A 27,996-nucleotide genomic window follows, 5' to 3' on the forward strand; every position below is an offset into this window, starting at 1 on the left:
CTGCGCGGGAGGCGGCGCCGGGCGGTGAAGTTAGTGGAAGCGCCGGTGATAAAATGGTAGGTTGTTGGAGCCGAGGGGGTGAGGGAGGCGGAGAAATTGGGGAGGGGGAAACCCTAAGCAGCCCCCGACCACCCGGAGCGGCAAGCCGAGCCCTCCGCTCCGTTCCCTCAGTACCGGGTCCCGCTCCCCTGCCCGGGGGTGGAAGCGGTGCAGGACAAGGGGGGGCCCGCACGGGCCGTGGGTGAGGGGGGAACAAGCCACGGGGGGGACACCCGCACCGTGCGGAGTCGGCCTCCCGCCGCCCCCTCCGCCGGGGCCGGGAACGGGGAAGGTCACCGGGGGCGGCGGGCGGCGCCGCGGGTATTTCGAGCGGCGGCAGCCGGCGCGTCGCGTACCTTTGCCTTTTTTGGGCTTGGGGCTGGCGGGGCAGGTTGCCGGAGCCCCGTGTCCCTGGCTCCCGGCGCCCCGCCTGCCGGCACCGGGCGAGGGGGCCCCTCCCACCCGCCGGCCGACCCCCGGCAGGTGCAGCAGCAGCGGCGGCGGCCGGACGGGCCCCGTAGCCGGGACTGGCGGGAAAGGTGCGGTACGAATTGCCTTCCCCGGGGCTCGGGGGGGTGAGGTACGTCTGCTTGTTTGGGCTGCGTCGGTGGGAAGTTGTGCGAGAAACGCGGCTTCCAGACCTTCCTCCCCGTAGGAGAGGGTCCGTAGGTACCACCGACTGCTGCGCAGGGCATCAAACGCAAACGAACTGCAGAAACTACACTGTAGATCGCAACAGTCTTAAGCCGTTTCTGGTCTTCAGTTTCTTCAAATAGCCCGGTGTTTCATTGTGAACCCAGGAAACATCCCTAAACGCCTGGCGATGAGTAGACTTACGTGAGTTTGACTCTGGAATTGTTGCCAGAGTCCTCTGTTTCAAAGCGATCGTCGCCAAGTTTGTTGCTGAAAAGAAGTTTATGTAACTGAGGAAGATCTTAGTGCAGAGAGACTCTCGTAGTTAGACCTTAATGAGAACTGGGGGAGGAAGGCTACAGAGAGCTTGCAGTCAAAGGTTTATTGGGTGTTTTCTTACCAAAACATGTTGTCATGATCCTTTTGGCTCTTTTCCCACTTTGCATGTTTCTTCTTGTACAAAAAAGAAACTTTACGTGTTTCTTCTACAAGATTTTTCAATTTTATATAAGGAAAGACCCAAGTCCTTATCTTGTTTACGTGATGAGTTTCTTGTCTCGGGACCATCTGTAGTCAAGATGTCACCATCCATATGTGTACAAGAGATAACAAGTAAACTGAAAGATGGTCCTGTGTTTACTGCTCGCTGAATCAGGATTCGGTTTTCCCCCCATACTTAAGAGACCAGTACATTTTCTGTTGTACCTGATGATTTAAGCAGTAGTGAGGAACGTAGAGAAATTTTTCAGCTTGATTGGTGGCCTGGGACATGCACTAAGTATGGTTTAACGAAATTGAAAAGTATCGGAATGTAATAAAACTCGAACTTTTAATTTATCTTCTCCTTCTTCCACTTTCATGTAAAGAATAATGTTGAGCTATACATAATAGCATTGTAATTTGCACCATTATAATTGGTAATAGCAAATTTGCTCCCTATGAAATCCCTGTTCCCGCCTCTTGGGTTTTCCAGAAGTTTAGGGATGCTGTGTTGAAGTGGTTGCTGCAATTGGCTGCCATTAGGAGAAACAGCTTATTGGTGCCTGTATGCCACTCTAATAAGCAATTTTGTTGTTTGTCTTATTAATAGTATAAACATCTTTTTCAGAGTTAATTAAACTTGTAGATCACACAGCAACATTATAGTCTCATTGTAACATTCAGCCAGTGTTACATTCTGACATGCCTGCTTTATCTATTTTCTTTTTGTCTTACGTCTTCTGTTGGTTTCTAACATAAAAGCGTGAGAAATACTTCTGCCTTTTTCAGCTGATCACTTAAAATGATTAAGCTTTGCATTGTTCATTGTTGCTAGGAAAATATTAGGAAAGCTATTGAGCAGTTTTTCTCTGTGTATGAATGACTTTTTCAGAGTCTATAAATTGTGCCTTTGTAATTCCTTGTTTGTATAACCACTAGGCATGTTTTCAGAAGATAACCATATTGTTATATGATGAAACTCGTGTTTACTGCTGTTACAGAACAGAAAAACTTACGCGTGTGTGAGCTATAGAGCAGAAATACAAATGTATTACTGCCAGGATATGTGCTGCTAAAAATGTATATATAGATGCTGTCATTTCAATTTTCAGAAGAAAATGCTGTCTTTTTAACTGCAGAAGAACAAGGCTTTGTCTTCCTGTAATTCTGAAGTGAAAGTTGTCATCAACAAGAAAACTAAAACCTTTTAAAGATAGGCGTTAGTAGTAGAATGCTGAAACAAACTTCTGGATTAGCTTCATTGGCTTTCCTGCTTCTTTTGCATCCCAAAGCATAAGCTTAAATCGTCTCAGAAGGACAAGGTGCGCCAGTTTATGGCATTTACCCAGGCTGGTGAAAGGACTGCTATATACTGCTTAATGCAGAATGAGTGGAAACTAGAAGTGGCAACAGACAACTACTTCCAGAATCCAGACTTGTACTACAAAGAATCCATGAAAAATTCAGTAGACAGGAAGAAATTAGAGCAATTGTATAATCGATACAAAGGTAAGGCTTGGGGGTTTTTTGTTGTGGGTTTGGGTTTTTTTCCAATTATTTTGCTTGAATGGTGTTTCTGCTTTTCCCTCTGTCATTCTTAAGGACTTCTAAGGAAAGATTGCTAGCTTTTGCTTCTCGCTCTGTCTTTGTGGTAGTGAGACAAGAATGAAGAAGGTTTAAAATGCTCTTAATGTTCAGTACACAACTTCTGTAGGTATTCCTGTAAAATAAAGTAAAGTTTAAAGTAAATTCACAGTAGGAAATTAAACCTATCATGAGGAAATAGTGTCAGCTGCATAGGGGGGAAAGGAGAGTAAAGCTTATTATGCAATTTACTTGAGGTATTGCTAGTGGCTGCTATTAAATATATGTACAGTGTACTTTGTGTGGCAAAATAATACATATTATTCTTATACTAATATTTGGGGGAGTTAATTCTGTTCAAAGACAGTAGTATTTCTATACGTCAAAATAAAACTTGTTTCAGATAACATTACAGCTAAGAGTCTGACAAAACAGTCAAATAAGAAAACTCAAAAACTAGTCATAGAAACTCCATCCTTATTTTATTCTTTGTGCTGGCATATTACAGCACAAGTGAAAATACTGTGCCTGTTCAGAGAGGCTTGGAGGGAAAACCACAGGGAAGTTGGTTAAAGGCAGAGTTGTTTCTTTTCTATTTATTTTACAGCCTTGTTAAAAAGAACAGTAAAAATAAAACATAGTCATGTAAATATAAGAATGTACGTGATCCAGATAACAGTGCTTTCTGACATGTGGCAGCCTGACATGAATGTGTGCCTTGTTCATTACATGTTAGAGCAGAGCGGGCTGGAATCATTACCAGTCCCTGCTGAGATCCATACATCTTGTGTCTTAAAAAATGAACTTTTCACAATGACTCTACTATGACTTTATGTACTTTTCGAATTGCAGTGTATGGCGTGCTTTGTATACACTTTATCCTGTTCGTATGATACTGTTTCCACCTTTTTTTTGTTACTCTTTACATGTGTTCTATTTTAAGTATAGATATTCTTTAATATTTCATTATTATCTGGTAATTAATTGTGTAGAGAAAAAGAACTAGCAACACTATAGCATTTCCTTTGGGGAAAAAAGCCCTAACGAATCACTTTTTAAATTTGTTTGATACATATGTAAATACATAAATAACATATATACATATCTAAATCTTTTGCTTGCTCCTGGCATGTCAGTCTTGGAGATTGCTGGGTCAAAAATATATACAAATTCATAAATGCTACTAAAAATATCTAAAATGAAAAAAACCTCACAAATGTTATTTATTATTCATCATTTTCCAGCCATAGCAAACTATACCGCTTGGCTTTTGCGAAAAAAAGTCTAGTTGGTTTTATGTCAGTGTTTTGGTTAGCAGCACACCTTTGCAACTATAGCACTTTAACACTTAAGTGAAGTTGTAAACTTGAGCAAAACATTCACAAGATTTGAGAGAAGACAATAAAAGGTTTGGTTAAGGACTTTTCCTTTTTTTATGTATGTAGCTTAAACCCGAGTTGTTTGCCTTGCAACCACAAGGAATTCCTTTGTCCTACAGGGCCTATAGAAATTGTATATATTGCACTGTATTTGAAATCTGAGATGAGAGGTCTTTTATTTTCTGTGCCTTTTGTTAGTTTTCTTATCTGTTTATCCAGCAACTCTGTCAAAACAATTTCATTATTATTCCTTGTTACCTGGATGGCATGAAACATGATAAGGATGAAAGATATATGGTTTACAACCATCAGAATTTTTCCACTGATTTCAACACTTGTGCACTTTTTGGCTTCAGTTCTTAAATTACTCCCCAAATATACAAAAAATGCATTTTACATGTCTTAGAACCAGATCTGGCATACAGTGGGATAGATATGATTATTTGTTATTCCTGCTCAAAGGTCTCTGAATTATACCATGGGTGTAATTCTTTGTTTAATGGGTCTAAGTCTTTGCTAAATTAACTTCCCTGTGTGTTAGCACTTCTTCCACTGTAGTATTGGCTGGAAAAGTGGAAGAGATCTTAGTTTAACACACACACACACCCCACCACCCCCCCAAAAAAAAAAATTAAGTTTTATTTTGACTTGATTTGTTATTTTCTTTTATCGAGGTGTTATCCTTGGATACAGACGTAATAGCGTGGTTGGAAATCTTACCAGTTTAAGGAGTTAGTCTTAAATTTACTTGAGGGATACTTTTCTACGTAGCCCAACTTAGGATACTGAAATGTTTTCCTATCAAAAGCTGGGAAAGACAGTTTTGTAGTTTGTAAATTGTCAGCCTTTGAAAACTAAAGGTGGTTGGCTTTTTGGGTTGGTTTGAAGTTTTTTTTGCTGTTTGGGTGGGGTTTTTTCTCCCTCCAATTATTTAAGTTTACATGCAGGGGGGTTTGTTTTTTTTTTTTTTTTTGAGAAAGTTGTCATTGTAACAACTCTGTTACTGTAACAAAATTCTGTCTTGAGGTAGGTAGTTACCCAATGGTACTGACGTTCAGAAAGGTAGTAAACTTTGTGCTACTGAAACATAATATTTCCTAAGTTATATCCTTTAGCTTAAGGACCTGTTATGCTAAAGCATTGTGTGGGCAATGTTTTGGTGGTTTCCCTGACTTATAGTTAAAAACCAAAAATGTTTGAGTTAATTGTGGTCTTTAAACAGTTACAGAGGATTTACATATATCCCTATCAGGAAAAAAAAAAAATCTGTGGGCTCACTTGGGAGGTGGTTTTTTATTGGATTTTTTGTTTGCTTTTGTTTTTCTTTAAAAGTTTAATACATGCTAACCAGTAAGTATCTTGTACATTTTGATGTGTTTATCAGCCTTACTGGTTTTAGATGTAGTCAGGCATCTCCTTGGCTAACTCAGATCTCTCATAGAGCATTGTGGAGAGAAGACAAAACTATTTCATTGGCGTTAGCTGATGAGTTTAGGAAAAAGTTGCAAATCAATTTCTAGGGAAGTTTGCAGAATGCCTAATTTATTTAAAGATGCTCTTCAGGGTACTTCTAAAATTAACTAGATTTCAAGTGAAGACATTTGTGAAGCTTATGAAAAAATGAAAACCTGTGTTATGCAATATATCAAAGCTGTGCAGATGATTATTTGTAAATAGCTTTTGTAAATAATTACAATTCCCCTCTCTCTATTTTGAACTGCAGACCCACAGGATGAAAATAAAATTGGTATTGATGGGATTCAACAGTTCTGTGATGATTTAAGCCTAGACCCAGCCAGTATCAGTGTTCTGGTTGTAGCATGGAAGTTCAGAGCAGCTACTCAATGTGAATTCAGCAAAAAGGAATTTGTTGATGGCATGACAGAGTTGGGGTAAGTTCCATTTCTGTTTAAAACATTTTTAACTGAATTAAGTGTGAAGCTTCAAAAAGCTGGTGTAAGTCTAGTGCCAAGCTTAGCAGATGCTAAATACCTGTAGTGTTCCATCTTCTGTAAATTGGTGATTTACTGGAAAGCCTTAACAATGATCGCAGTAAGGGTGAAGCAAAATAATGCCTACCCGTACAGGAAGGCAGGCAGACAGATATGCTGATCTTTTCAGGTAATTCATATAAACATACGCATGGTTGTGTTAAGGTTTTGAGTTGAACCGTGTGCTGTTAAAAGCTGAAAGTCACTGGAGATGTGTGAAGAGGAAAAAAAGTTCCGTCAGAAAAGAAATAGGAAAGCAGAAAAGAACGTTACCATTTCCCTTTGCCTTATCACCACCATGTGCAACTTCTTTCTTTTTACATTTGTAAACCATACTTTTCTCTTATTGCCTTGTATACTAGATACTTCATTTGTACAGAATATCTATAAGAAATTGAAATAAAAAATGATGGTATTGGTAGTAGAAAAGATTTAGTCAAACTGTGATGTAACTGATTTTTTTTTTCCTTCCTGGATTATGGAGCTGTTCTGAATAATAGAGTTTGAGGTTAAACCACGCTGCCTCTGTTCAGCAATAAAGTCAAGCATTTATCACCATAAAATATCTTGTGTATAACTTTTCCTTGGAAGAGATGCAGTATTTCAAATATAGAGAGGTGTCAAAAAGATAATTGTTTTTTTTTAAAGAGATTACATTAAATAGGTGGAGAATTGCAGTTTATTACTTGTGCATATTTTTTTTTTGTAGCTAAATAATTTTATTTGATCTTACAATGGCACCTTATCTCGATACCCTTCTACAGTACAACAGCTTCTAGCTGGTTGTTTCTTGAGCAGGGGTCCTAGCAGTCTGTTGTCACTGACCTCACTGGTTATTGATTTCTGTCTAAGCTTTTCTTTTTAGGTGAGAGTATTCAGAAATTGTCATAAAATAACTTCTGATATCATCTGAAGTCCACTGCTTTATTTTGTCGCTTCGGGTAGAGACTGTTTTCTACCCGATCAACAGCAATCAAGCGCTCATGCTGTTATATTAAAGGCTGGCAGCATTATTTGATCTAACTGATTTAAAAGGTTTTGCTAAGCCACCAACCTTCTGGCTTGGATTTTGTTTTGTAACTTTATTGTCACGTTGCTCCTATGTCCTCGTGACTGTCTCGGATACAGTTCCACAGAGGTCTGTGGTTTATTTTTTTTTTTATCTCTTTCTGGTCAACACAGTGTTCTTGGGAGCATAATCTAATCATATCTGCTTGCTACTGGTATGCTGCTTATTGAGAATTTGGAATGGTTTTGTTACATGCTGGAGGTGCCGTTGTCTGTGGTTTTTAAACGTAGCTGAAGATTTGAAGGAAAAGAAACTCCCTGAGGCTTAGTTCATATAGCACTTTAGGATACGTATGGGAAGGTATGATATTTGTCCCTATTGTTAACTAGATCAAGTCCCTATGAAACTGAAGTTCTTAGTTGAAGACTTGGCAGAATTCTTTATCTTCTCCACCAGGTACTGCAGGAGGCCAGAAAGGTACTTATTTTTATCTGTACCGTGCAAGACACTTAAAACTGCATCTGCATTTTATGGATTTTGCTGTAGTTCTCCATTCTTTAATAATCCTTGAATCTTTAGAATAAGTGCAAATATCTAGCTACTGAGAACTTTCAAATGCAAGATGGTAGTTACTATAACTTCTTCTTTGAAACCTATTTCCTTCTCTTCAATTTTCTAGGTACAATTCAAAAATATTGGTAATATCCCATAAACCTTGAATGTTCATTTGATTCCTTGGCAGGGGGGAAACCCTTTTTCTTTTAAAATTGCATCTCGTCAGTTCAGATGCAGTCACTGAAAGTGCTCCAGTCTTGTGTTATTAAGGGATTCCTGTTAGAATCTCAGTAACTTGCTTCTGTCTTAGCTTACCCATGCCAGGCTGTTACATAGTTTGTCAGCCTTCAAGCTATTGTCAAAGGCTCATCTTTTTCCTAAGTTTTATCTGCAAGTGTTCTATGATGGGGAGAGGATGACTGCAAATCATAGTTCATTTTGTTGGAAAGGCTTCTAATGTTAAGGTTAACTGTAAACATAGTATGCAGCCTTTTATTTAGGTAGAGTAGGGAATAAGTAATGTCTATCTAGACTAAAGCAAAAACCCACCCCCTTGTGTTACAACAGCTATAAAAGGCGAAAGGATAGCAGATTCCAGTGAGGTTTGTATGTTCTCTAAGAACAGAATAACATCTATTGTTTGAGTCCATAAAATTGTGAAGCAACTGAGAAAAGTTAAACCACTGAATCCTGTTGTGTACTTAATGGATGCCTATATATAATGTTCCACTTAAAATTGTTTAGTAGAGGCATATGAGTGTTTATATTTTTTTAAAAACGCTATCCAGACAGATACTCTGTTTTTATCTTAACTACTGTTTTATTTTGCTCTGAAACTAAACCTTACAAAAATTTAAAGGAAAAAAAAGAAGAAAAAAAAAAAGGTAAAAAGAAATCTTAAATATTTACAAATAATGTAACCTCTTTTGAACAGGTGTGACACCACAGAAAAACTAAAAGCTCTATTGCCAAGACTGGAGCAAGAGCTAAAGGATCCAACAAAGTTCAAAGATTTTTATCAGTTTACTTTTAACTTTGCTAAAAACCCTGGACAAAAAGGTTTAGGTAAGTAGAAAAAAATCGAGAAAATGACTGTAGACAGTGAGGTCAATTCCAAATACTTACAGTAACACAGTTTTCTTGATGATGATGGTGTAGTAAATTCACTATTGATTTCTTTCACTGACTTCTTTTTCCCATCTTTCAATTAATCTCTTCTTTAGTGTCCCCTTGGTACGGATAATTTAGTGAGGTTTTCTACTACTATTGACATTCTCTCTCCTCTTGTGAAAGGTGAAAGGAAGTTCCTGCAGTTCTTAGACACCTGTCATAATTTTTTTTTTTAAAGGCTGATCTAGTGAGCTCGTGTTTTCTGTTTTGTTCAGAAAATAATTGAAACAAGATATCCGTATTGGCTTAAAAATAGGAGAAAACTCTTGGCAAAAGTTATTGTTCTTCTAAGAATTTTTAGGTTTAGCTCACACTTTTCATGTAAAGTTTAGAAAAAGAGTATTATGGACTTGGTTCAAAGTTAGTGAATAGAAATAGGCATACAGTTTATAAAGTATTAAATTATTATTCTCTGTAAGTTTGAGATTTGTCCCAATCCAAGACTTGTATTGCTGGAGTAAAATGGATACATTATTTAAATTCCAATGTTTTATTCTCTTCAAATCAAAAATATAGTTGAAAAAATTGTAGGATGAAATTTGATATCCTTTCAAATTTATGTCCACTTTCAAAAGACACTGTGTAGGAAGGAATTAAACTGTGTTGTGTGTACAATAGCACCATACCATCATCAGTGTTCTCATTGTGTTGTGGGTAAGAGGAAGTGGGGTTGGTTTTTTTAGCATAGCTGCTTTAACTCTATGTCTATGTTATTTGGCAATCACATTAATAAATACTGTTTCTCAAAAACTGGTGGAAGAGGAGTGAGATGGCAGAGCAGAATATTGATTTAGACCTTCCCAATCAGAGTTGTCTGTTCCACATTCTTCCTTGGGAATTACTTTGAATAATAGCTCTTGTCTTTCCTAGTGTTTTTGCAGCAATTTCATTTTTCATTACACGTGTCACTCTTTCATGGGTCACATGCCACCTTTCCAGACACAGAAATGAAATAGTCTTGTAGTGGTTCTGTGGGGCTTGTTGAAATTCAGGTCCCTTAGCTAGTTGTTCATTTTCTTGCCTCTGTTCATTGAAAAGCCTAGTACTTTCAGATTGTGGAAAAGGTAAGTCAGTTACAGCTGAGGTTGGAATTTATGGGATACCTAAAGAAATATTACAAATAGCTTCCTGTTTTAATTGGATCAGCTCCAACGTGAAACTCATGTACTTGGGGAAATATGTCTCAAAAACTTGTCATCTAAGCCTGTACAAAGACAGGAGGAGGGAAGGCAGCCCAACCCACATTATGGAACTGAATGTACTGTTTATTTGACATGAGAGGAAAAAGGAAACTTACTTGTTTTCCATTACTTCTGCTTATTTGATAGGGAGGCATTTTCATTTATAAGTCTGTCTTCTCTGTTGTGTAAGAGTGGTACGTTTTGGCAATAAAACACTTAAGTGCCTTCTTGCACTAGGAGTTGAAGTATTAGTGGGAGAAAGTAAGAAGTGCAAAAATCAAAGTTAGGCTTAAAACAAACCCTAGAAAGAGCTGATTGGAACTGTTGCTGACTTCAGTTTTCAGGAATTTTAATAATTCTGGTAATACTTACTGTTTCTTAGTTTCAAGTAGTGCTTAGTTCTTAAGTGGCAGTATTTTGGTGACATTTTTGTCAGACTTTTTCTGTTTTTACTAACATGATTCTAGATATTAAATAAATAGAAGCAGGTACGACTGCTCTTATTTCAGTGGAGATACACCACATTTCTGTCTAGTGTGAACTTGGATCACTGTAGGTCGAGTAGAAAGAGAATGCTGAGCAAGCATGTTGACTAATATGACGGTTTTGGGTGATTAAGGTCAGTGATAGCTTATCCAAATGAAACATAACACTGTATAGCTTTGGAGTTGCAATCTTTTTAGGGAATGCCGTTATATTCAGTGGAGCAGAGAAGTGGAGGAAAAAATAAATGTACAGATTGGCGTTTACAACTTACTGCTTCCTACCACGATTATTCTAAGAATTGTTTGTTCTCTTTCATCAAAAAGGTGTTCAGCAAGGAAAAAATTTTAATCGGTTATCTTACAGGAGGGTCCGTATGAGCTGAGGCTTCTAGTTGCTTCAGCTTCATTTAATACATTTAGGTGCTTTTTTGTTTTGCTTCCTCTTTTCTGTATCCATTATGTATTTTCTCCTAGAATAAGAAACTGTCCATCTTCCCTCCCTTTCTCTACAACTAATGTAGGGGTGTTTGATGTTTGTGTCCCAATGACTGTGTGCCCTATTGTCAAGGAGATGCAGGAATTTGTCTCATCCACGTACAAATTCTGTTTCTCTCTTACTAAGTTTGGAGCCTTGGCTCAGGATGCTTTTATGAATTCAATCCAGATAGTTAAATAGAACATACAATTAGATTTGTTACCAAATGAGCTGGTATAAATTTCTGCCTAGCTCTGTCTAGGTCATCTTAAGGTGTTGGCTTCCCCTTCTTCCCCACGTGGACGTTAGATGACACAGTGCTACCTAAGTATAGGATGCTGCTAAGCCACTGCCCTTCCTGCTTGCCTTAAAGTGTTTCTGGTGACATGCTCCTATGATAGTGCCTGCGTGCTCATTCCCATATGTTCATGTTTGAATTATAATTTGAAGACTAAGAGGTCAGTAAGTTTATGGAAAGTAGGGATAAAAGTGAATGGTTCTAATTAATGAAGTGGAAATAATCAAAGGAATTATTTCCTGACTTTCAATTGCAGAATATTTTAATGTGACTTTTCTGGGGGGGTGAAGTATCCAGTGCTTCCTCTTATTACACTTGAAGCTTAAATCACTGTCTGGTAGCTATTGCACTCATTGTTTAGGGGGGCTGTAGAACATTGCTTGATTCTCAGGTATACACATGACCGATGAATACACACTATTTGAAAACTAAGCAAATTTGGCATAGTGCCAGTGACAAATGGAAAATTCTTACTCTTAGCAGATTGTTCATAAAAACTTTATACCAGAAGACACAATTGAAATAGTCCTTCTGTTGGATCCTTCAGACTAAGTGCTAACATGTCTTTTTTTAACAGAAATAAAAAGTGAGACTGGAGCTTACCAGAATAATGTCTGTGATAGGCAAAGAATTTATGCAATTATTTTTCATGTTCATTATCTTAACATGTTGAAACTATAAGAAATGACTGAAATATCTCTAAAATGTCCAAACACCAATGCTTTGGTTAGGAGTCACGTCTGTTGCTCTATCAGTACTCTAATATGTTTCCACTTACTTTTTCTTTTTTAAATTTATTTCTGCTGTTTTAATAAGTGATAAGCAGCAGTTATTACTTTATTTTTTTGCCACATCTTCCCTGAAGAACATCAGGAAATACAATGATTCATGGGTTCCTTTTCAATATACCAGATGGTCGTTAAATTTAAAAGATAGAGAAACACTTATATGGTGTATTCCCTTGTGCCAGACAGGATCAATGTCTACTAAAACCATTCCTTGCAGACTTTTTTCTAACCGAGTGTCCAGTGGTATGCTAACAATATATACTAACCTGCCTTTTCAGTTTCAGTATTTATCAGCAAGATTTGAGCTCTGGCTGGAGTGGCCCTCTAGCTGAAAAAGTTTGGGAGCTGCTGCTTTAACATAACATAACATAATCTTAAGTTTCTCATGGCAGATGTCATACATCTATGTCTGTGCCTGTTAAAACCTATTGTTAGATTTATTTTTTTCCCCTAGCGTATAACTTAAATCTCTGTGCCTGAATTTTTCAGTTCAATACTTACCTCTCCAGAGTAAGTATGTAGAATGCATGTTTCCTTAGAGTTAGTAACAACTTTTTACGTATTTGGCAACCAGTATGCGTCTTCTTTTAGCCTCTAGACTGCATAAAGCCAACTGCCCCGTTAAATTTTATCTTCCAGCTCTCTGATACTGGAATTGTATCTTCCAACTCTCTTTTCCTTTGCAATCCAATTGATCTATCTTTCTCTTGTCTAACAGTGCCCCAACAAGCTAGATATCTTCAATACGCCTTAGATATTTTGCTCCTTGTTTTACATCCCATTATTACATTTGCTTATTTTTATAACACTGATACTGTCTGCAGTTTGTGATCTGTTATATTATTGGGTTTCTGCAGATCTGCAATGCACCCAGTTAATTCTGATCTTGTATTTCTGCAGTTGATTATTCCCACCAGACTTTGCACTTCTCTTTAATGAAACCTTTCTTATATACTTCCAAGTGGTTTTCCAATTTGTCCAAATAATTTTGAATTGTAATCCCGTCCTCTACCATGCTATACTCTTTTCAGGCTTTGTGTAAGTTGCAGATTTAATAAAAGTTTTCTTTGTTCTGTCATCTGAGTTACTTAAGTATCGGGCCGTGTTAGATACAGGACTGACCGTCATGGACGAGTTACTTTCTCTCAGTTTGGCAGAGAACCACTGAGGTTCTTCTAGAACCTCCTTTGACCTCTATGAAGTCTCAAAGATGGTAGGTAGCAGTTTGAGGTTGCTTCAGCATACTGAGATGAATTTCATCATGTCTAGATTCACTTTGGACACCAGTACTTTCAGACTGAATTTCTAAAAGTTGTTTCTGAGCTTACTGTCAGTTTTCATTAAACCTTTTTGCCTTCAGCATATCTTGAAAAAAATCTCTTTTGTATCCCAAATGTTTATTTTTTTGGGATATATCAGCAGGAAGCATAATATCTTTTCTTAAACCAGCCGCTGTCTGTATGTGAGGGAGTGGGAAGGTGCAGAAGCACTTTTTAGAAGTTTTTTTGGTGATGGAAGAATTTTGGTGATACCCGACACAGTCATCTTCACAGTGCAATGGATTTCACTCCAGGAAAGCGGTGCTGGGGGCAGGTGCTTGTGTGCAGTTTTGCATTTTATTTATTTTTAGAACAGCATGTCTTCCATTGCTTTTTAATGTCTTCTTATTCTACAGTTCCCCTCAAAACCAATGCAATAAATTCTGCCTTTATATAATTAGATGGGAAGAATCTTCTCCAATAAATGAAGTTGCGTCTTCTGTCAAAGGTACAGAGGTACAAAGTTCAGTACACCAATAATCATTCCTAAATATAGGACTGCCTTTTACAGGAGTCTCTTTTCCACAATTCGTGTGGTGATACTAGAGATTTTTTTATTTTTCTTTGTCTGCAGGATTTCTGTCTCCGTAGTCTCATTCAACTTGAATGTTTCCATTTACTTGTATTAGCTTAATATCATCAAGTAGTATGCTTCAGTCTGGACACATGCTGCTTAAAGAAGTAAAAGTATTATCTAAAGAAAAAGGTGTAAAAAAAAAAAATTAAATATAACTGTTAAGACTATTGCTTTCTAAGTGGTGGACAGAATTCAAGAAAAAAAGATAGCAGTCTCAACACAGCAGTGACATCCCAATGGCTGTGTATTAGCCCTGGCAGGCTTAATATTTAGATATACTAAACTTCATCTGAGTGTTTTATATATATTTTGAGATAATGTAAAAGGTGCAGTTTATTAAGATCCAGTTTGCCAGAAGACTTTTACAAAGAATTGTTCTGGATAACTGTGATTCTGTCTGTTTAATCTGTGCTCTCATGTTCTCACTACTGTATTTAGTACAATAAATCTTTCAAGTTTTGTGTAGTGCAGATTTGGAGAGGTTTATCTTACCACCTACTCCCAAGTTTTAGCTTTTTCTACTGCAGTCTGAGTGAAATTTTGCATCCTAGCTCTTGGTTGATAGGTGTGCTAAAGAATAGGATTACAGATCTCTTGTCATGTTGTATACAGAGCGGTTCAGATCTCTGAGGACACTATTGAAGCTGAAAACAAGGCCTTAGCTCCATCCTTCTTTTTTTCTTTTTTTCTTTTTTTCTTTTTTTTTTTTTTAACATGATACTTACTATGAGTCTCTTAACGGATCTTCCTTTGAGCCCCATCAAGGCATGTTCAGGAGATTCCTCATGCTCAGGAGTTTACTACCATTTGTTTCAGCACAGTGGAGGAACTTAATGCGTTCTTTCATGGCCTTCAACTTTCAACATGGAAATAAAAAGCAGATTTGATCCTTCATCATTTGATCCTTTGTGGTCCCTTCGCCTGTTTGCTGGCTCAAAAGGTTGTGCTTCCTTCTCTCTGCCAGTTTCCTGGGATCAAGGAAGAGATGATACATGAGGAGGGCATTCAGACTTGAATCAAATATTACCTCAAGACCAGAAGAATGACTATCTTTGCATCCGGTATGTGGACTTCAAGGAGGTTACATCTTCTATGAGCAGATGAGTATAATGTGCTCTTTTCAATTGAAGCAACATCAACTTTGGCTTTCATCATAGCAGTGTCTCCAGATTCTTTGAAGAGACAGTTAACCATTAGGGAAGGTTGTCTTCTTTTTTTTTTCTTTCTTTTTTTTTTTTTCCCACCCACCTTGACTAGTTATCAAGATTTCCTCCACTTTCAATGAAGAATTAGATTGATCCATTTGTAGGATGTTTGTAGGACTGAGTGGATGGAAGAAGTTGAGGGAGTTTAATAAATAAATTTCGTGTTTACTTTGGAAGAGGTCTGTGAATGCTGTATTTTAGGTGTTTCAATGGCTTTGGTCTGTGCATACGGTCCTTGCTTTATTTTTGTTCACATTTTTCTTTCTGAAAATGCCATCAATTTAAGAGAAGCTTAAATCTGAACTTAAATCAGAACAGGATGCTCTGATGAAAAAAGTAGCAATAGTAGCAGCAAAGGTGTGGCATAGCTGCCAGCTCTAGTAATGCCTCATTGATTCTTTTACTCGTGTTTGGCTCTTATTTGGGTAATATATATAAAGCCATCTTTTGTAGTGTACCTGAGACTTATAGAGACAGAAGGATTTTGAAACTGGCTATGATCAGGTTCATTAGGCTGCACTCAAATTGACATTTAGATAGCTATCTTCTTCTAAGCCTAGCTCACGTTCAGAAGCAGTTTATCTGCTTTTGTGCAGTTGATACACAAGATAATAAACATGAGGGGTTCTGAGTGGAATCAGCCTGCTTCAGCGTGGCAGAGGCTGAGACAGAGTTATAATAAGCACAGTCAGACCCTGCCCAGTTCCTGCAGAGCTCTTCTGAAATCCATCTGCTGTGCTTCACCGCTCTTACCTCTCCACCGCAGGGACTTCATTCTGACGCTCTGCGTTGTACATCCCCTGATGTAGGGCACTGGGAAGCTCTTTGCGTACGGCTTTGCAGGGGTGAATGGATCCAACTCAACTGGATCCTGAGTTTAGCCACTTCCAGTATTTGTATCACACCCCTTACCTGTTTTGCCCCTTCTCTCTTCCTTCTGCGGGGGGAGCTCCTAATTGCAGATAAGGGCTACTTTGCTCTAAACTTCTGCAATTCAGTGAAGGGTTTTTAGGTTGAATCCTGATGATATTTGCTTGATATTTTGCTATGTGGGTTTTGTTTGTAAAGAAGAAAACATTCTGATTAGGAAAGAAGCTAATTCTTGTGTCCATGTTCTTAGTAATTTGGAGGCCAAAGACGACTGTTAAAATCACTCAGAGAGGAGGAAACAAGCAATCAAGTAACTCACTGAATCTTGCAGGTATTCATTTGATGTTTGTTGGTCAGGTAGCACGATAGTCCAATTGGTGAGATTGACACCATTTTCCACTGTTATCTGCATCAGTTTCGGCACAGTGTCCAGGAGTTTTATTTAAACAAAATAATTTTGTGCTACGTAGTTTTTGTTTTAGCTTTACAAAAGTGTGATATTTGCCTGTGATCACAGTGAGAAAACAAGAGGAAAGAGATCAAAGAATATCAAGCAACTTTAGGGCAAATTATGCAGCTATAGAAAAAACATCTGAAGTTCAGTCTTTTACAGAGGCTAAATATATTTTTACAAGGTGATCAAGTGCTAAAATAGATTTCTGTTTCTTGCACCTGTCCAGGTTAAGTTTTTATGCAGTGTTGGGAACAGGAGAGTTTGTTGGCTACTCTTTTGTTTTCAAAGCTGTAGAGTAAGCTTTAGTTAAAGCACTGGGGAGAGAAAGCCTCAAACAAATGGACGCTTGGCTCTGAAATTTTAATTTCTGAAACTTTTTTTTTAATCCTTATTAACTGGTCTAATAAAAGTGACTTTTTCCTCCTGCATGCTTTGTTACATTCTTTACTAATTTGTTGGTTTGTGTCTGTAGATGGACTGGGTAAGGCTGATGCTTCCTGTTACTTTGAAAGAAATAAAAATAAAAAATGCTTCCCATGTAGTTTGAGAGAGTATTCTTTGAATAAAACTCATTGGTGAGCACTGATGCCCAAATTCTCTCATGGAGATGACATATGAAGTAACAACGCTTTACAATATTGATAAGAAGATTAAACATCAATAAATTAAGAAAAAAGCAATATTGTGACAATGAGTTAATGTCAAAAGATGAAATTAACATAAATTATTCATTTCCGTGCTCTAAAACATGAGAGACCCTACCATCATAATGTACAGAACCTAGTTAATATGCTAACTAGGGATTATGAGAGCAACGGTGGTTAATATTAAAGTATTCTTATAAATAACTTAAAGATTTTAAAATGCCGTTAGGAGGTCGGTGTAATGCCTTTAGCCTTTTTTTTTTTCTTTTAAGTTATATTAGTAATTTAGGTGAATTAATTTTAATATTTTGACAGCTTCAAACATGACTGCATGAACAGCTCAGTTGGTAGGGCAGACTGAGAGCTGGAAAGCTCTTATTTGGCAGAGGATGACAAGCGAGTGCTGCAGTCCCAGAGTGCCGTTTTGGCACAGCAGGTCTAAATGAACTTCATTTCATGTTCCTCATCAATCCTGCTCTCCAGCCCATTCCTTGCTATCTGTTGATTTATCTTCCTGTTTTCTCACTTCCTTGATTACTTGTGTGCAATGACTTCATTGCCCTTGTCCAAAAGCATAGCACAGGGATGAGAAACTTGATTTATGGTTTGGTTTTTTTTAATTCATGCAAGAAGCTAATAATGATTTTTATTTTTTTTTTTTAGTTAACAAGATAAGCATTTGATCAAATCTTGAAAGCAGACACAGGCTGTCTAACTGATAATGTATTTCTCCTTCTCCATTAATTGTGCTAATTTCTTATCACTTCAAGCTTTCTGTTCAGTCAGGGTAGAAGAGGCTGAGGGTTTTTAAAAACAATTTTAGAATGAGGCTTTAATGTATTAGAATAGATGATTCTGCATGCAAAATGCTTTACTTCTGATTCTGAAAAGCTGAATGTTTAAATAATTCAAAAGTGTAAAGAACTTTTAAAACATACCAGAATATGTTTACTATAATAAATATTATTTAGCAAAATAATTTAAAGTAATTAAAACATTATTTTATTAACCTTTTTCCCCTGCTTGAACTATTTTTTCTTAGACATTAAATACATTTTTAAAAATTTTTAGTAATTTTAGCTTTAATAATTTTGTAATGGTAACTGGTATTGCTTTTAGGTCACTCAGTTTTTAGGGTTTTACTACAGAAATTTTATAGATGCTGTATGTAGCCACAACACAACTAGACTAGATATCCAAAAAGCTGAATATCTAGATATTGAAGCTTTGTTTTAGTGTATGCAAAATCTTTGAACTACAAAGGCATTATACTGAAGGGGGACTGTGTGGTATATAGCACTCACTAGATATTGCCACTGAAAATATTTTGGGGTGAAGGCAAAGCTCAAACCATTTTATAATGTATGGTATATTATGTGTTATCTTTATGATGGTCTTTAATCATAACAGTTTAGCCATTTTATGTTTTGGATATGAACACAGATGTTTGCAATGCATTCTCTTCTGAACTGGTCCTTGCTTAGGCATGAGTTTGAGTTGATTTTCAGAGACTGATGCCTCTGTCTTTTACTTTCCATTTATAAAACTTGAACCATCAGTCTATAATGTGGAAAGCGTATTTTTTGGTACAAAGGCAGCATATTTTTATGATTGTCTTTTGATTTCATTTTATTTGTAATGATGCCTTCATATTTATGCCACATTGAAATAGATATTCCTAAGACTGCCTTAGAAATCCATGCCTTGAAAAGTGTCTTCCTGTGGGGGTGCAGAACCCCAACGGCGTAAGGCCTTTTAGTGCTGCACTCATTGTAGCAAATACGCAAACTCCACAGCATTACTGTTTATTGATACTGCTATCGTCATCCTAAAGTAGAACAGGAACCCTGTGTGACTAGATCTTCCCTTTAAAGCAGAAAAATAATTTTTTTTCTGTCTTCCAGTGCTAAGTTTTTCAACTTAGAGTTGTCTTCGAACAAAAGTGTAGTGGTATCCCCTGAGGATGCAGCACACCTTAAGGCCTAGTTTTTTCACATACTTTAAGATTGCATAAGCTGGCACCACTACCAAAAGCTTTAGTCCCATTTAGTCCTTTTCTTCAAATACCTCTTTGTGTTAGTTCATGGGTTTGTGTGATTGCAGCAGTGAACCCGATGAGGAAGATTTACTTTTTTGTTTTTCTCTTGAGCTGGTTTTAACCAAGATCAGGACTTTCTACCGTGTGCTTGATGGGGAGAGCGGCTCCAGGGTGGGCTGGTTTCAGCCACTACAGAACAGCATCCTCGGCAGGATATGCTGCTGTTCCACATCATAGCAAATAATTCCTGTATCTCTGTGGGGGAGAATCCATTTGCGCACACATGTAATGTATCCCTCAAGTATCAACTTAATTAAGATAGTGTTTCACCTTTCACATGTATTCTGTTAAATAAGATTTTGCAATAATCAAGTTCACCTTAACATAATACTAAATTTGACACACACCCAAATAAACCAAGGAAGTGTGGCCTTTTCTTTCCCTTTTAACAACTTTTGGTGGCTCCTTTAACCATTTTTGTTTCCTTGCCTGTACCTTCTTCCTTTTTCCAGGGAATATTTCATCAGAAGTATAAAAACTCTTCTGTTATTAAAGTGTTTTTTTCTGCAAAGTGCATTTCGCTTAATCTTGTCATGTGATAGATTTGCGAGGTTGGCTTGGAAAGGTTGAATCTTCATACTGAAGCCTGAGCGAATGGGATCAAAGCCGTGAAGTTCAGAAACCTTTAAGATTATTCAAGTTTCTCCCTTCCCGTTTCTTTTGCTTTTCATTTGGGATAACAGATATGAATAATTAATCTGTGTATCTAAACAGCAAGTAAATGCTATTACTATTCTCTTCTACTTATTTTCTGTGAAAAGTGAGCATGATGGCAAAGATAGGAAGGACTGAAAGAAGTTTAATAGGCCATAAAGCAAGTTCTGTACTGGCAAGTACTCTGATCAGAGTAGAACAAACACTGGCAGCCCTGTCTCTATGTATCTAGGTACATGCGTACTCCGTTCCTCTACATCTTAACTAGCCCCAGCCTTCTGTGATACAGACTCTAGGGAACTGGCTATGTTAAAATCTGGAACATCTCTTTCAGACTTGAAACTCAATTTCAGGTGACAGAGTGTCATTTGGTCTGTAATGTGATAAGTACAATTTCAAATACCCTGCTCCTTTCTTGTAGATGGAGGTCAAGCTTCCATCTTATCTGCTATGATAATACTTTCTATTGAGTTTCATATTTTGTTTATACTTACTTTACACTGAAAGCACAAACTGAAATATTTTTGTGGTTTAAGAAAGGCTGTGATTTATTTTGTGGTTGCATCAGTGTGCGTACATTCAGTGACCTGTGGGACCAAGCACAGAAGCCATTAGGCATTGTGAGTTGCTGAGAATGAAAGTAGGCCTTCAAGAAAACATCCTTTCTAGCTTTATGCTGCATCTAATGTTGCTCCTACTTTTCTGCTTGAATGTGTGGCAGTGCTACATCTTCCTGTTGGCGTACGTGAGCTGAGCTCTGCTCTCAGATCAAGGGTCATGGTGTAGAATAAGGGTTGCTTTCTTGGACTTGTATTTTCAATATTGGGTGTAGGTGTTTGTTAAATGATTCCTGAATCAGGTGCTGTAGAGTTATCATGCCCCAGATAAATCTGGTTGTTTTGGGGTTTTTTTTTGTCCCCTCATGTCCTTAAATACCCCTTAAAGTCAAGTGTGTCTAAAATACAATCCATTACCAGGAATTGGCACCTGCAAACTTAAATGTTTGGGTTTCTATCAATATTGGTTGTGTTTGTGCATATTTTTTTTTCTGTTTGTGGTTTGTTTTTTTTTAATTTGTAGACAGTCATAACTATTTTGTTCTGTTTCTGTAGATTAAAAGTAGCTTTAATCCAGCACTGCTGGATGGTGAGAAAAGTATTTTAGTCTTTATGAATATGAAGTTCAATATGCAATTTATACTGCTTGTCTTCCGCCTTTTGGGTTCAGTGAGAGTAGAAAACAGTTCCTTATAATTTTCGTAGTGATTTTAAAAGAATGTTATTCATTTGTCATATCATAATATACTGGATGTAGCATTAATTGTTTAAACATAATGTGCTGTGATATTTACATGTTGCTTTGTCTCTTGCAGATCTAGAAATGGCAATTGCATATTGGAATTTAGTCTTGTCAGGAAGGTTTAAATTTCTAGATCTTTGGAATAAATTTTTGTTGGTAAGTACTTAGTGTATTCCTGACTATTTTAGTTCACAGTAGTCTGGCTTGTAGGCTGTGTGCTTACAATAAAGAATAAGACAAGATGTCTGAATACTTCCTTTGAACTTTTTCCTTTTTGAAAACTAACATAAAATAGTCTTATAGCAAGCAAAATTCCATCTTCTCTATATAATTTTCTAATTTAGAAGAATGCAAAAAGATGTAGCAAAGCAGTAGAGCATTCTGCTTGCTTCATCCTGTATCCTCCTACTTAGGAAAGCTTCTGTGTGAAATGAAGCCATGATTGTAGATTGAACCTCGGTTGTCTTTATTCTCAAGACAGCTGTGATTAGTCAACCATGTATTTTACCATGCTCTGCCTTTTGTGGTATTAATGCATAAACTCAGTCTTCTTAAAATGTCAATTCTGTTATGACTGACTTAACCTGAGAGACTTTTCTTTTTAAGTGAAAGTTCTTATCTGAGTAATTATTTTGACTCATTTTTTTAGATAATAGTTGTGAACTGATCTTGACAGCTTTCTTTACCGGTGCAATTCTGTAGGCAGTGGAATAGAGGCATAAATTGAACTTTAGAAATTGCAAAATACTCTTATTAAAGGTCTGATTCATTCATCCATGTTTCTACATTTGCATTTCTGTGTACTTGCAAAAAAAACCCCAAACCACCTTGTATAATGTTTATCTTGATTTATTTTATATTTATCTTTTTATCTGTAGTTTAGGAGAATTAAGAAATCTTTCTGCATTTTGTCCCATAATAACCAATGCTTAATAGGGAAAGTGTATACTTTTTTGCAGTATTTTCTGAAGTTTTTTCTAAATTTTTGGACAGTATATTTATTTTCTTCACTGAATAATGTACAAGTTTCATCAAGAGAACTTGTGAAAACGTTTCACATTTTAAGTGCCATAATACACTTAACACATCCAAATTCATATCTATAGATGGAACTGAGGAAAAGCCCTAATGTTTTTTTCCCACTTGGCTATGTGATCAAGTTTGTTAGAGATTTCTGCAGATCTCCAAGCAATAATCTAGATGATCTGGTGTAAAGTGTCTTATTTTGCTACAAATATTTAATATGAATGTTTACTTTAGAAGAAATGTTTAGATTTAAAAAAAAAAAACCAACCTGAGAAAGAAGCAAATTAGGACTTCTTAGGATGGAGTGTGTGTGTGTTGTTTGTTTTTAAGGAACTTTTTCCAGAAGGTATGTTTGCTTGTCATATTTCTTGCAGTCAAGATACAACATTTGGCTTGAGTGAGAGGACGTGTTTGATGTTGTGTTGGATATCAACCTCATTAGGTTTCTGAAATGGAGTTTGTTCTTCTCAATGCTTTAGAGTATTACTGCCAAGCAACCCCTACCCCAACCAAACAAAAAAACCCCACCCCACAACACAAAACCAAAAAACACAAACATAAAAAAAAAAAACCCAACACTTCATTGAGCAAGTTTTTTCATGTGCCTGCACCTTTTTGCTGCAAACCAGAACTAGGTATTGAAATTTAATTCCCTATTAATCACCTCTGCTATCTTCAGGTAATATAGCAGTATCAACCCATGAAGGGAGACGTGAATGGTCTGACTTGATCCTACAGGTCACAACTGCTTAGTCCTTCTGTTTCCCCACATTCTCTTCTTGGAAGTGCCTGGCTTTAAAAGCTGAGAGAACACTTGACTGGGACTGAGGTTTTTTGGAGTGCTGCTCAAACTGGCCAAGGTGGCAACCTAGTGTTTGTGAATGAGGAGGTGCAGAAAGAGTATACTTGAAATCAGACAAGGAGATGGTAGTGGAGAATAAGACAGACTGGAGGAAAAAGGAGACTGAGCAGAAATGGAGCAAATGCAGGTAGTGCCTTATGATGAAGAAGAGAATAGCTGAAGAGAGGCTGAGATGATGGGTCTGGAAGGCAGTCTTGGACTAAGGAGAGTGTAAGTGCAACTATAATCAACAAGTTAAAAGAGAGAAACTGGGTAAGTATAAGTAAAAAAGGCATAGAGGGGAAAAAAAGGGCTCAAGTTGAAATGGCAGAATGCTAACCAGTGGCTGCACAGTTTCAGAACCTCAAATGGATGCCATTAAGGAGAAATATGAAGTGCATTTGGTTTATTCTTTTCCATAACAATTTAGGAACATACATCCTAAAAGCGGAATGAAGAAATAAAATAGCTATCAAAGACTTCTTACACTTTTTTGCCTTCTTTAGTTGCAATTTATTTTGTAGCTTCCTTTGGAAACTCTTGAGTTTTATTAATAAAAAAATAATACAAAAAATACTTGTAAAATGTGTATTTCTGTATATATCAGTATAAAATACTACTGTGGAATTTGAAAATAGTTTGGATTGAACAATACCATTTTTCCTCCATTATAGGAACATCATAAAAGATCAATTCCAAAAGATACTTGGAATCTTTTGTTAGACTTTGGAAATATGATTGCAGATGATATGTCCAACTATGATGAAGAAGGTAAGCAGTACTTGAATATCTTCAAAAATTGGTACAGCAGAATTAAAATACTGCTATAAACAAACAGAAGAACATGCTGCTACTGTCTGTCTTAATTTGTTTATCTCTGGAGGTTTAGCTGCAAATATAGTGTCATACTTGTTGCTAAAACAGTAATGATAAGGTTAACTAGTTTGCTGTAATATGTAAATAGAAGTAAAGATACTGTCACACTATGATACAGTACATGCTATTTGAACCTGTTAAGTTACAAGAGTCTCAGTGAAACTGTATTGTTTTGTACACAAGTACTGCTAACTGCAAGGAAATACATCATTTTTCTACTTGTAAGAATGTCTACACGAGCATTTTTTTTGCTTACTTAAAAGCAATTTACACTCTGTTACTAATCCTGCAAATCCTGTTTTGGAATGACTGTACAGAAATTCTTCATAAATGATGAACAACTCTAATAGGAATGCCATGGGTTTGCTATCAGCTAATGTTTATAAACTTTGTAGTGTGGATTGTGCTTTAAATACATTTTCTTTTTACTAAGAACTATTGCTGCAAGAAGACATTCAAATATTTAATTAGGTGCTTTTTTCCAAGTGTTTATGGTGATATGCATGTTAAAGCCAGACTAGGCCAGAAATGTCAAAGTGAGCTTCTGATCCTTTGTATATAGAGACTACACCGATTTGTTGCTAGTAATGACACATTAATTTCTGAATTGCTTGACTTCTCTTTAGGAGCGTGGCCTGTCCTTATAGATGATTTTGTGGAATATGCACGACCAGTAGTCACAGGAGGAAAGCGTAAAACTTCCTAACCCCAATCTTGTCAATACGGACTAAACGTGCACTCTGAACTGCATTAGATAACGAAGATTTGTTGACTGATAACTGTGCACGTTGTTGCTGGTTTCAGTGGTCGTGATGACGTTCTACAGACAAAACTGAAATTCTTCCTTTCTGCCTAAAGAAAATGATGGCTGACATGCGGACACTTGAAGAACAAAACTCAGAAGATAGTCCAGGCTGTTTGTAGGCTATTGGCTTCAATTATTGTACTGGTTGTATCATATAGGATGTAGATTTTGCATGATTTTATACTTTGGAGAAGTTTAACTAGAGGCCATTTTATTACAGTTTTGACAGCACAGCATGCAGTTCAGTTCATGATCCAAAGTGAACACCAGCAGTTGCATAAATAAAACTGTATTATATTGTACTTATATTAAAAGCAGTATTTGTGGTATATAAATTAAATCCCTACATAAAACTTATGCAGTATGTTGTATTTTTATAAAAGTTCCGTAGGTCTGTCCTAATATAGAATTGTAACATAAATGAAAAAAACGCTTATGCTTTTTTTACTTGTTGCCAAAATTTTAAATTTATATTTTGAAGTCCTAGGTGTATAGACTGATTACATCCAGCCTTTTGTTTTCTCCCAGTGAGATCAACTTCCTCATTATTCTTCTTCAAGTGCTTGGACATTTAACAAGTAGCATTGCTGAGGAAGGGCTGCTGCTCTATGCTGTATTGCAACTCCAGCTTTTTTTATATCAACCATTTTAAAGTAGACATTAAACAACCAAAGATGCTTTTATAATTCATGTTTGATTATCGTATTTCAGTTAGTCTTCAATTACAGGTTTTATTTACTTTATTTTAGATAACGAACTGGTGGAATACAACTTTAATTTTATTTGTAGCCTGAAACATATCATAAATTCTAGCTAAATGCAACGTAGTTACAAATGCAATTCCTGTCAGGTGTCACAGAAAATAAATGTGAATAAGCTCAAAGACATAACTAATTGGCTTCCACTTTGGAGAAATAGTTAGGGCTAAGGAGACTTTACATTAATGATGATAAGCATTCATGCCTCTGGGTGTATTGTGTATTCAGTAACATTTATTTAAGGGAGGGTGAGGAAGAGTAAATTCTTGCAGTATAAATGATCTCAAGGCTAATGGAATTGGACCAAGTTTCACCCAATATGAGTTTGTTCAGTCATTTGTTTCCCCCCTTCCACCAGCTATCGATTATAAAGTGTACAGAGATCAAGCTCCTTTTTCTCAACAGTGTCTTCCAATGCCTAAGCACAACAAAGTTTTACTAGAAACTATTCACCACATCTTCACACAGGGCTCTTTTAAACGCTACCTCATCAAAATGAGTTTGTCATAGCCACTGTAAAAGTTTGTTAAAGAGTTGCTAAAGAATATGTACAGCTATGATCAATATATTTTCCGTAATCAGAGCTGAATAGATGCAAGAATTTTGGAGAAAATAGTGCATTAAGCTATATAATTTATATTTCTTTGGATCACCTGAGATCATTTAAGTACTGCATGACAGCCTACTATTTTATTTTGTAGTTGTGAAGGTATAAAAGCATACAATATTCTCTTACACTCTAATATTTAGCGTTTCGTATAAGCGGTCAGCCTTCATTTATGTCAATGCAGCCAACAAGAACAAATGTATGTGCTGAGTACAGAAAGATTACCTTCATTCTTCTGCTTGAGAGAGTTTCAGTTGTGCATGATGTTTAAAAAGCAGGACTAGGACAAATTCGAACAAATTAGCAAGTTTTCTGTTAATAAGAATATAGCAGGCAAGTTACAAATGCTCTATGGGTGCTTTATTAGTAGTATTTATACCCTCAGCAATAATTGTAAATGTTAGATCTTGCATGGCAGCCACTAGGTGTCAGTGTCTCAGCCCTCAGCTGCCTCTCTCTTCTGTGTAGAGTTAGGGAGTAATATTGAGCTGAATTATTACTTTATGACTACATCTATTTTGAAGGGCATTTGTGTACATAAGTCCAGGTAGTCTACAGAAGTCAACGGAGATTTAAAGGCAGTGTTACGGTCTTTTTAGTGCATTTGATTTGCCTACTCTTCCTTCCCGAAACAAGCCATTTCTGTATCTGTCCTGTAGGCTTTGGAGAATGTGTAACATCTCATAACATCAGTGCATTTATCCAGCCAAAAGCGGTGGAATGCTTGTTAATTAACACAATTGCCACTTGAAATATATAGCTATAATATAACTGACCAGAAGCAGTTTAATCTATTGGTATGTAACGTAACTGAGCATTTTCATAGTGCTAGAGCTTGTGAAACATTTGCTTATGCTGAGACTTCCCTCAAATCAACCTGATGAGCCTTTTACCTCTTAAAATAGAGCATAAAAAATGCGCGTGGGTTGAGGTTTGTAGCCTTGTTAATCTGAGGAAGAAGGAAGGTGCTTAGCATAGTATTCAATTTCTGTATATACACACTTACTCTCTTAAACCTCATTCCTGTGGGGATCCTTCATGGAAGACACCTTCCAACAGAGGAAGACTGGACAAAATATTCTCAAGATAGGAGTTGCACCTTTGCAGCCAGCTTCCCAGGTGTTAATGCACTTTTTCTCTTGCTCTTCCTGGTCTTCTGCCCATTTGAAGCTGAGTATGCATTTTACATTCCCGTAAGTGATAGCATGGAGTTAGACCTTCACACTTGAACAACCATTAAAATAAATGCAAATAAACTGCTTCCAAATGATGCATTCCTTATGTATTTTAATAATTTGCTACTGCTCACTGTTCTACTTTACAGGGCACTCTGACTTACTTTTTTAGGTAAACTGGTACAGTGGTAACACCTGGGCTGATCCATTTATAATCATAAATGGTACAGATGTCTTCAAGTTGTTCAGTGCATACAGTATTACTTCCTAGATAAGCTGTATGTATTTTTAAACTTGGTGCCAAGTTGTTTGGTTTTACATCCTGGAGTGTTTGAAACTGCGCCATAGGACTTGTACTTGCCAATTCTAAATTTAAATGTAACTAACCATGTATGTCATGCTAAGGAGAGCAAACCTGCAGGCATCTGCTCGTTCAGTGCACCTGAGAGATTTGCTGCTGAGTAAGCTGTACGTGTGTAAATTTTGTGGCAATGGAAAAAGGAATAAATGGACTGTCAACATAAAGCATTGAAGTCAGCCATGTGAGATGTCTGTATGGTTTTTGTCAGCTCTCTGCGTTGGAAGCCTTGCAAAGGCTGGTGGGTTTTTTTGGTTTCTGCTTAATTTGTTAAATTCTTGCATTATTATTCCATCCGTCAGAAGAGGGCAAGGATGTTCTCATTAATTTTTAGCAGCTATAATAAATGTCTGCTTTGCTCAT

General features: G+C 36.9%; 1 protein-coding gene across 4 annotated transcripts; it reads left to right on the top strand.

Moving 5' to 3' along the window:
* On the top strand, positions 1 to 27,996 carry DCUN1D2 (defective in cullin neddylation 1 domain containing 2). 4 transcript variants are annotated; one of them, XM_074150928.1, is made up of 8 exons: positions 27 to 56; positions 2,265 to 2,661; positions 5,839 to 6,007; positions 8,605 to 8,735; positions 16,289 to 16,369; positions 21,261 to 21,343; positions 23,729 to 23,825; positions 24,557 to 27,797. In XM_074150928.1, exons 2-8 carry the CDS (start codon positions 2,487 to 2,489, stop codon positions 24,634 to 24,636), a joined length of 816 nt encoding a protein of 271 aa, XP_074007029.1. In that variant the 5' UTR covers positions 27 to 56; positions 2,265 to 2,486; the 3' UTR covers positions 24,637 to 27,797. The 4 variants fall into 4 exon arrangements, with proteins under 4 accessions (XP_074006952.1, XP_074007198.1, XP_074007029.1 ...); XM_074150851.1 differs by lacking the exon at positions 16,289 to 16,369 and having other exon boundaries at positions 1 to 56; positions 2,445 to 2,661; positions 24,557 to 27,996; XM_074151097.1 differs by lacking the exon at positions 16,289 to 16,369 and having other exon boundaries at positions 14 to 56; positions 24,557 to 27,815.

This window comes from Numenius arquata, chromosome 1 (genome assembly GCF_964106895.1).
Source record: "Numenius arquata chromosome 1, bNumArq3.hap1.1, whole genome shotgun sequence".
NCBI lineage: Eukaryota > Metazoa > Chordata > Aves > Charadriiformes > Scolopacidae > Numenius > Numenius arquata.

Excerpts from the sequence above, each read along its gene's own strand:
- DCUN1D2 (XM_074150928.1), top strand. The coding sequence starts at position 2,487 with ATGGCATTTACCCAGGCTGGTGAAAGGACTGCTATATACTGCTTAATG. Across the intron at positions 8,736-16,288 it reads CCCTGGACAAAAAGGTTTAG|TAATTTGGAGGCCAAAGACG; the intron begins GTAAGTAGAAAA and ends CCATGTTCTTAG. Across the intron at positions 21,344-23,728 it reads TTTGGAATAAATTTTTGTTG|GAACATCATAAAAGATCAAT; the intron begins GTAAGTACTTAG and ends CCTCCATTATAG.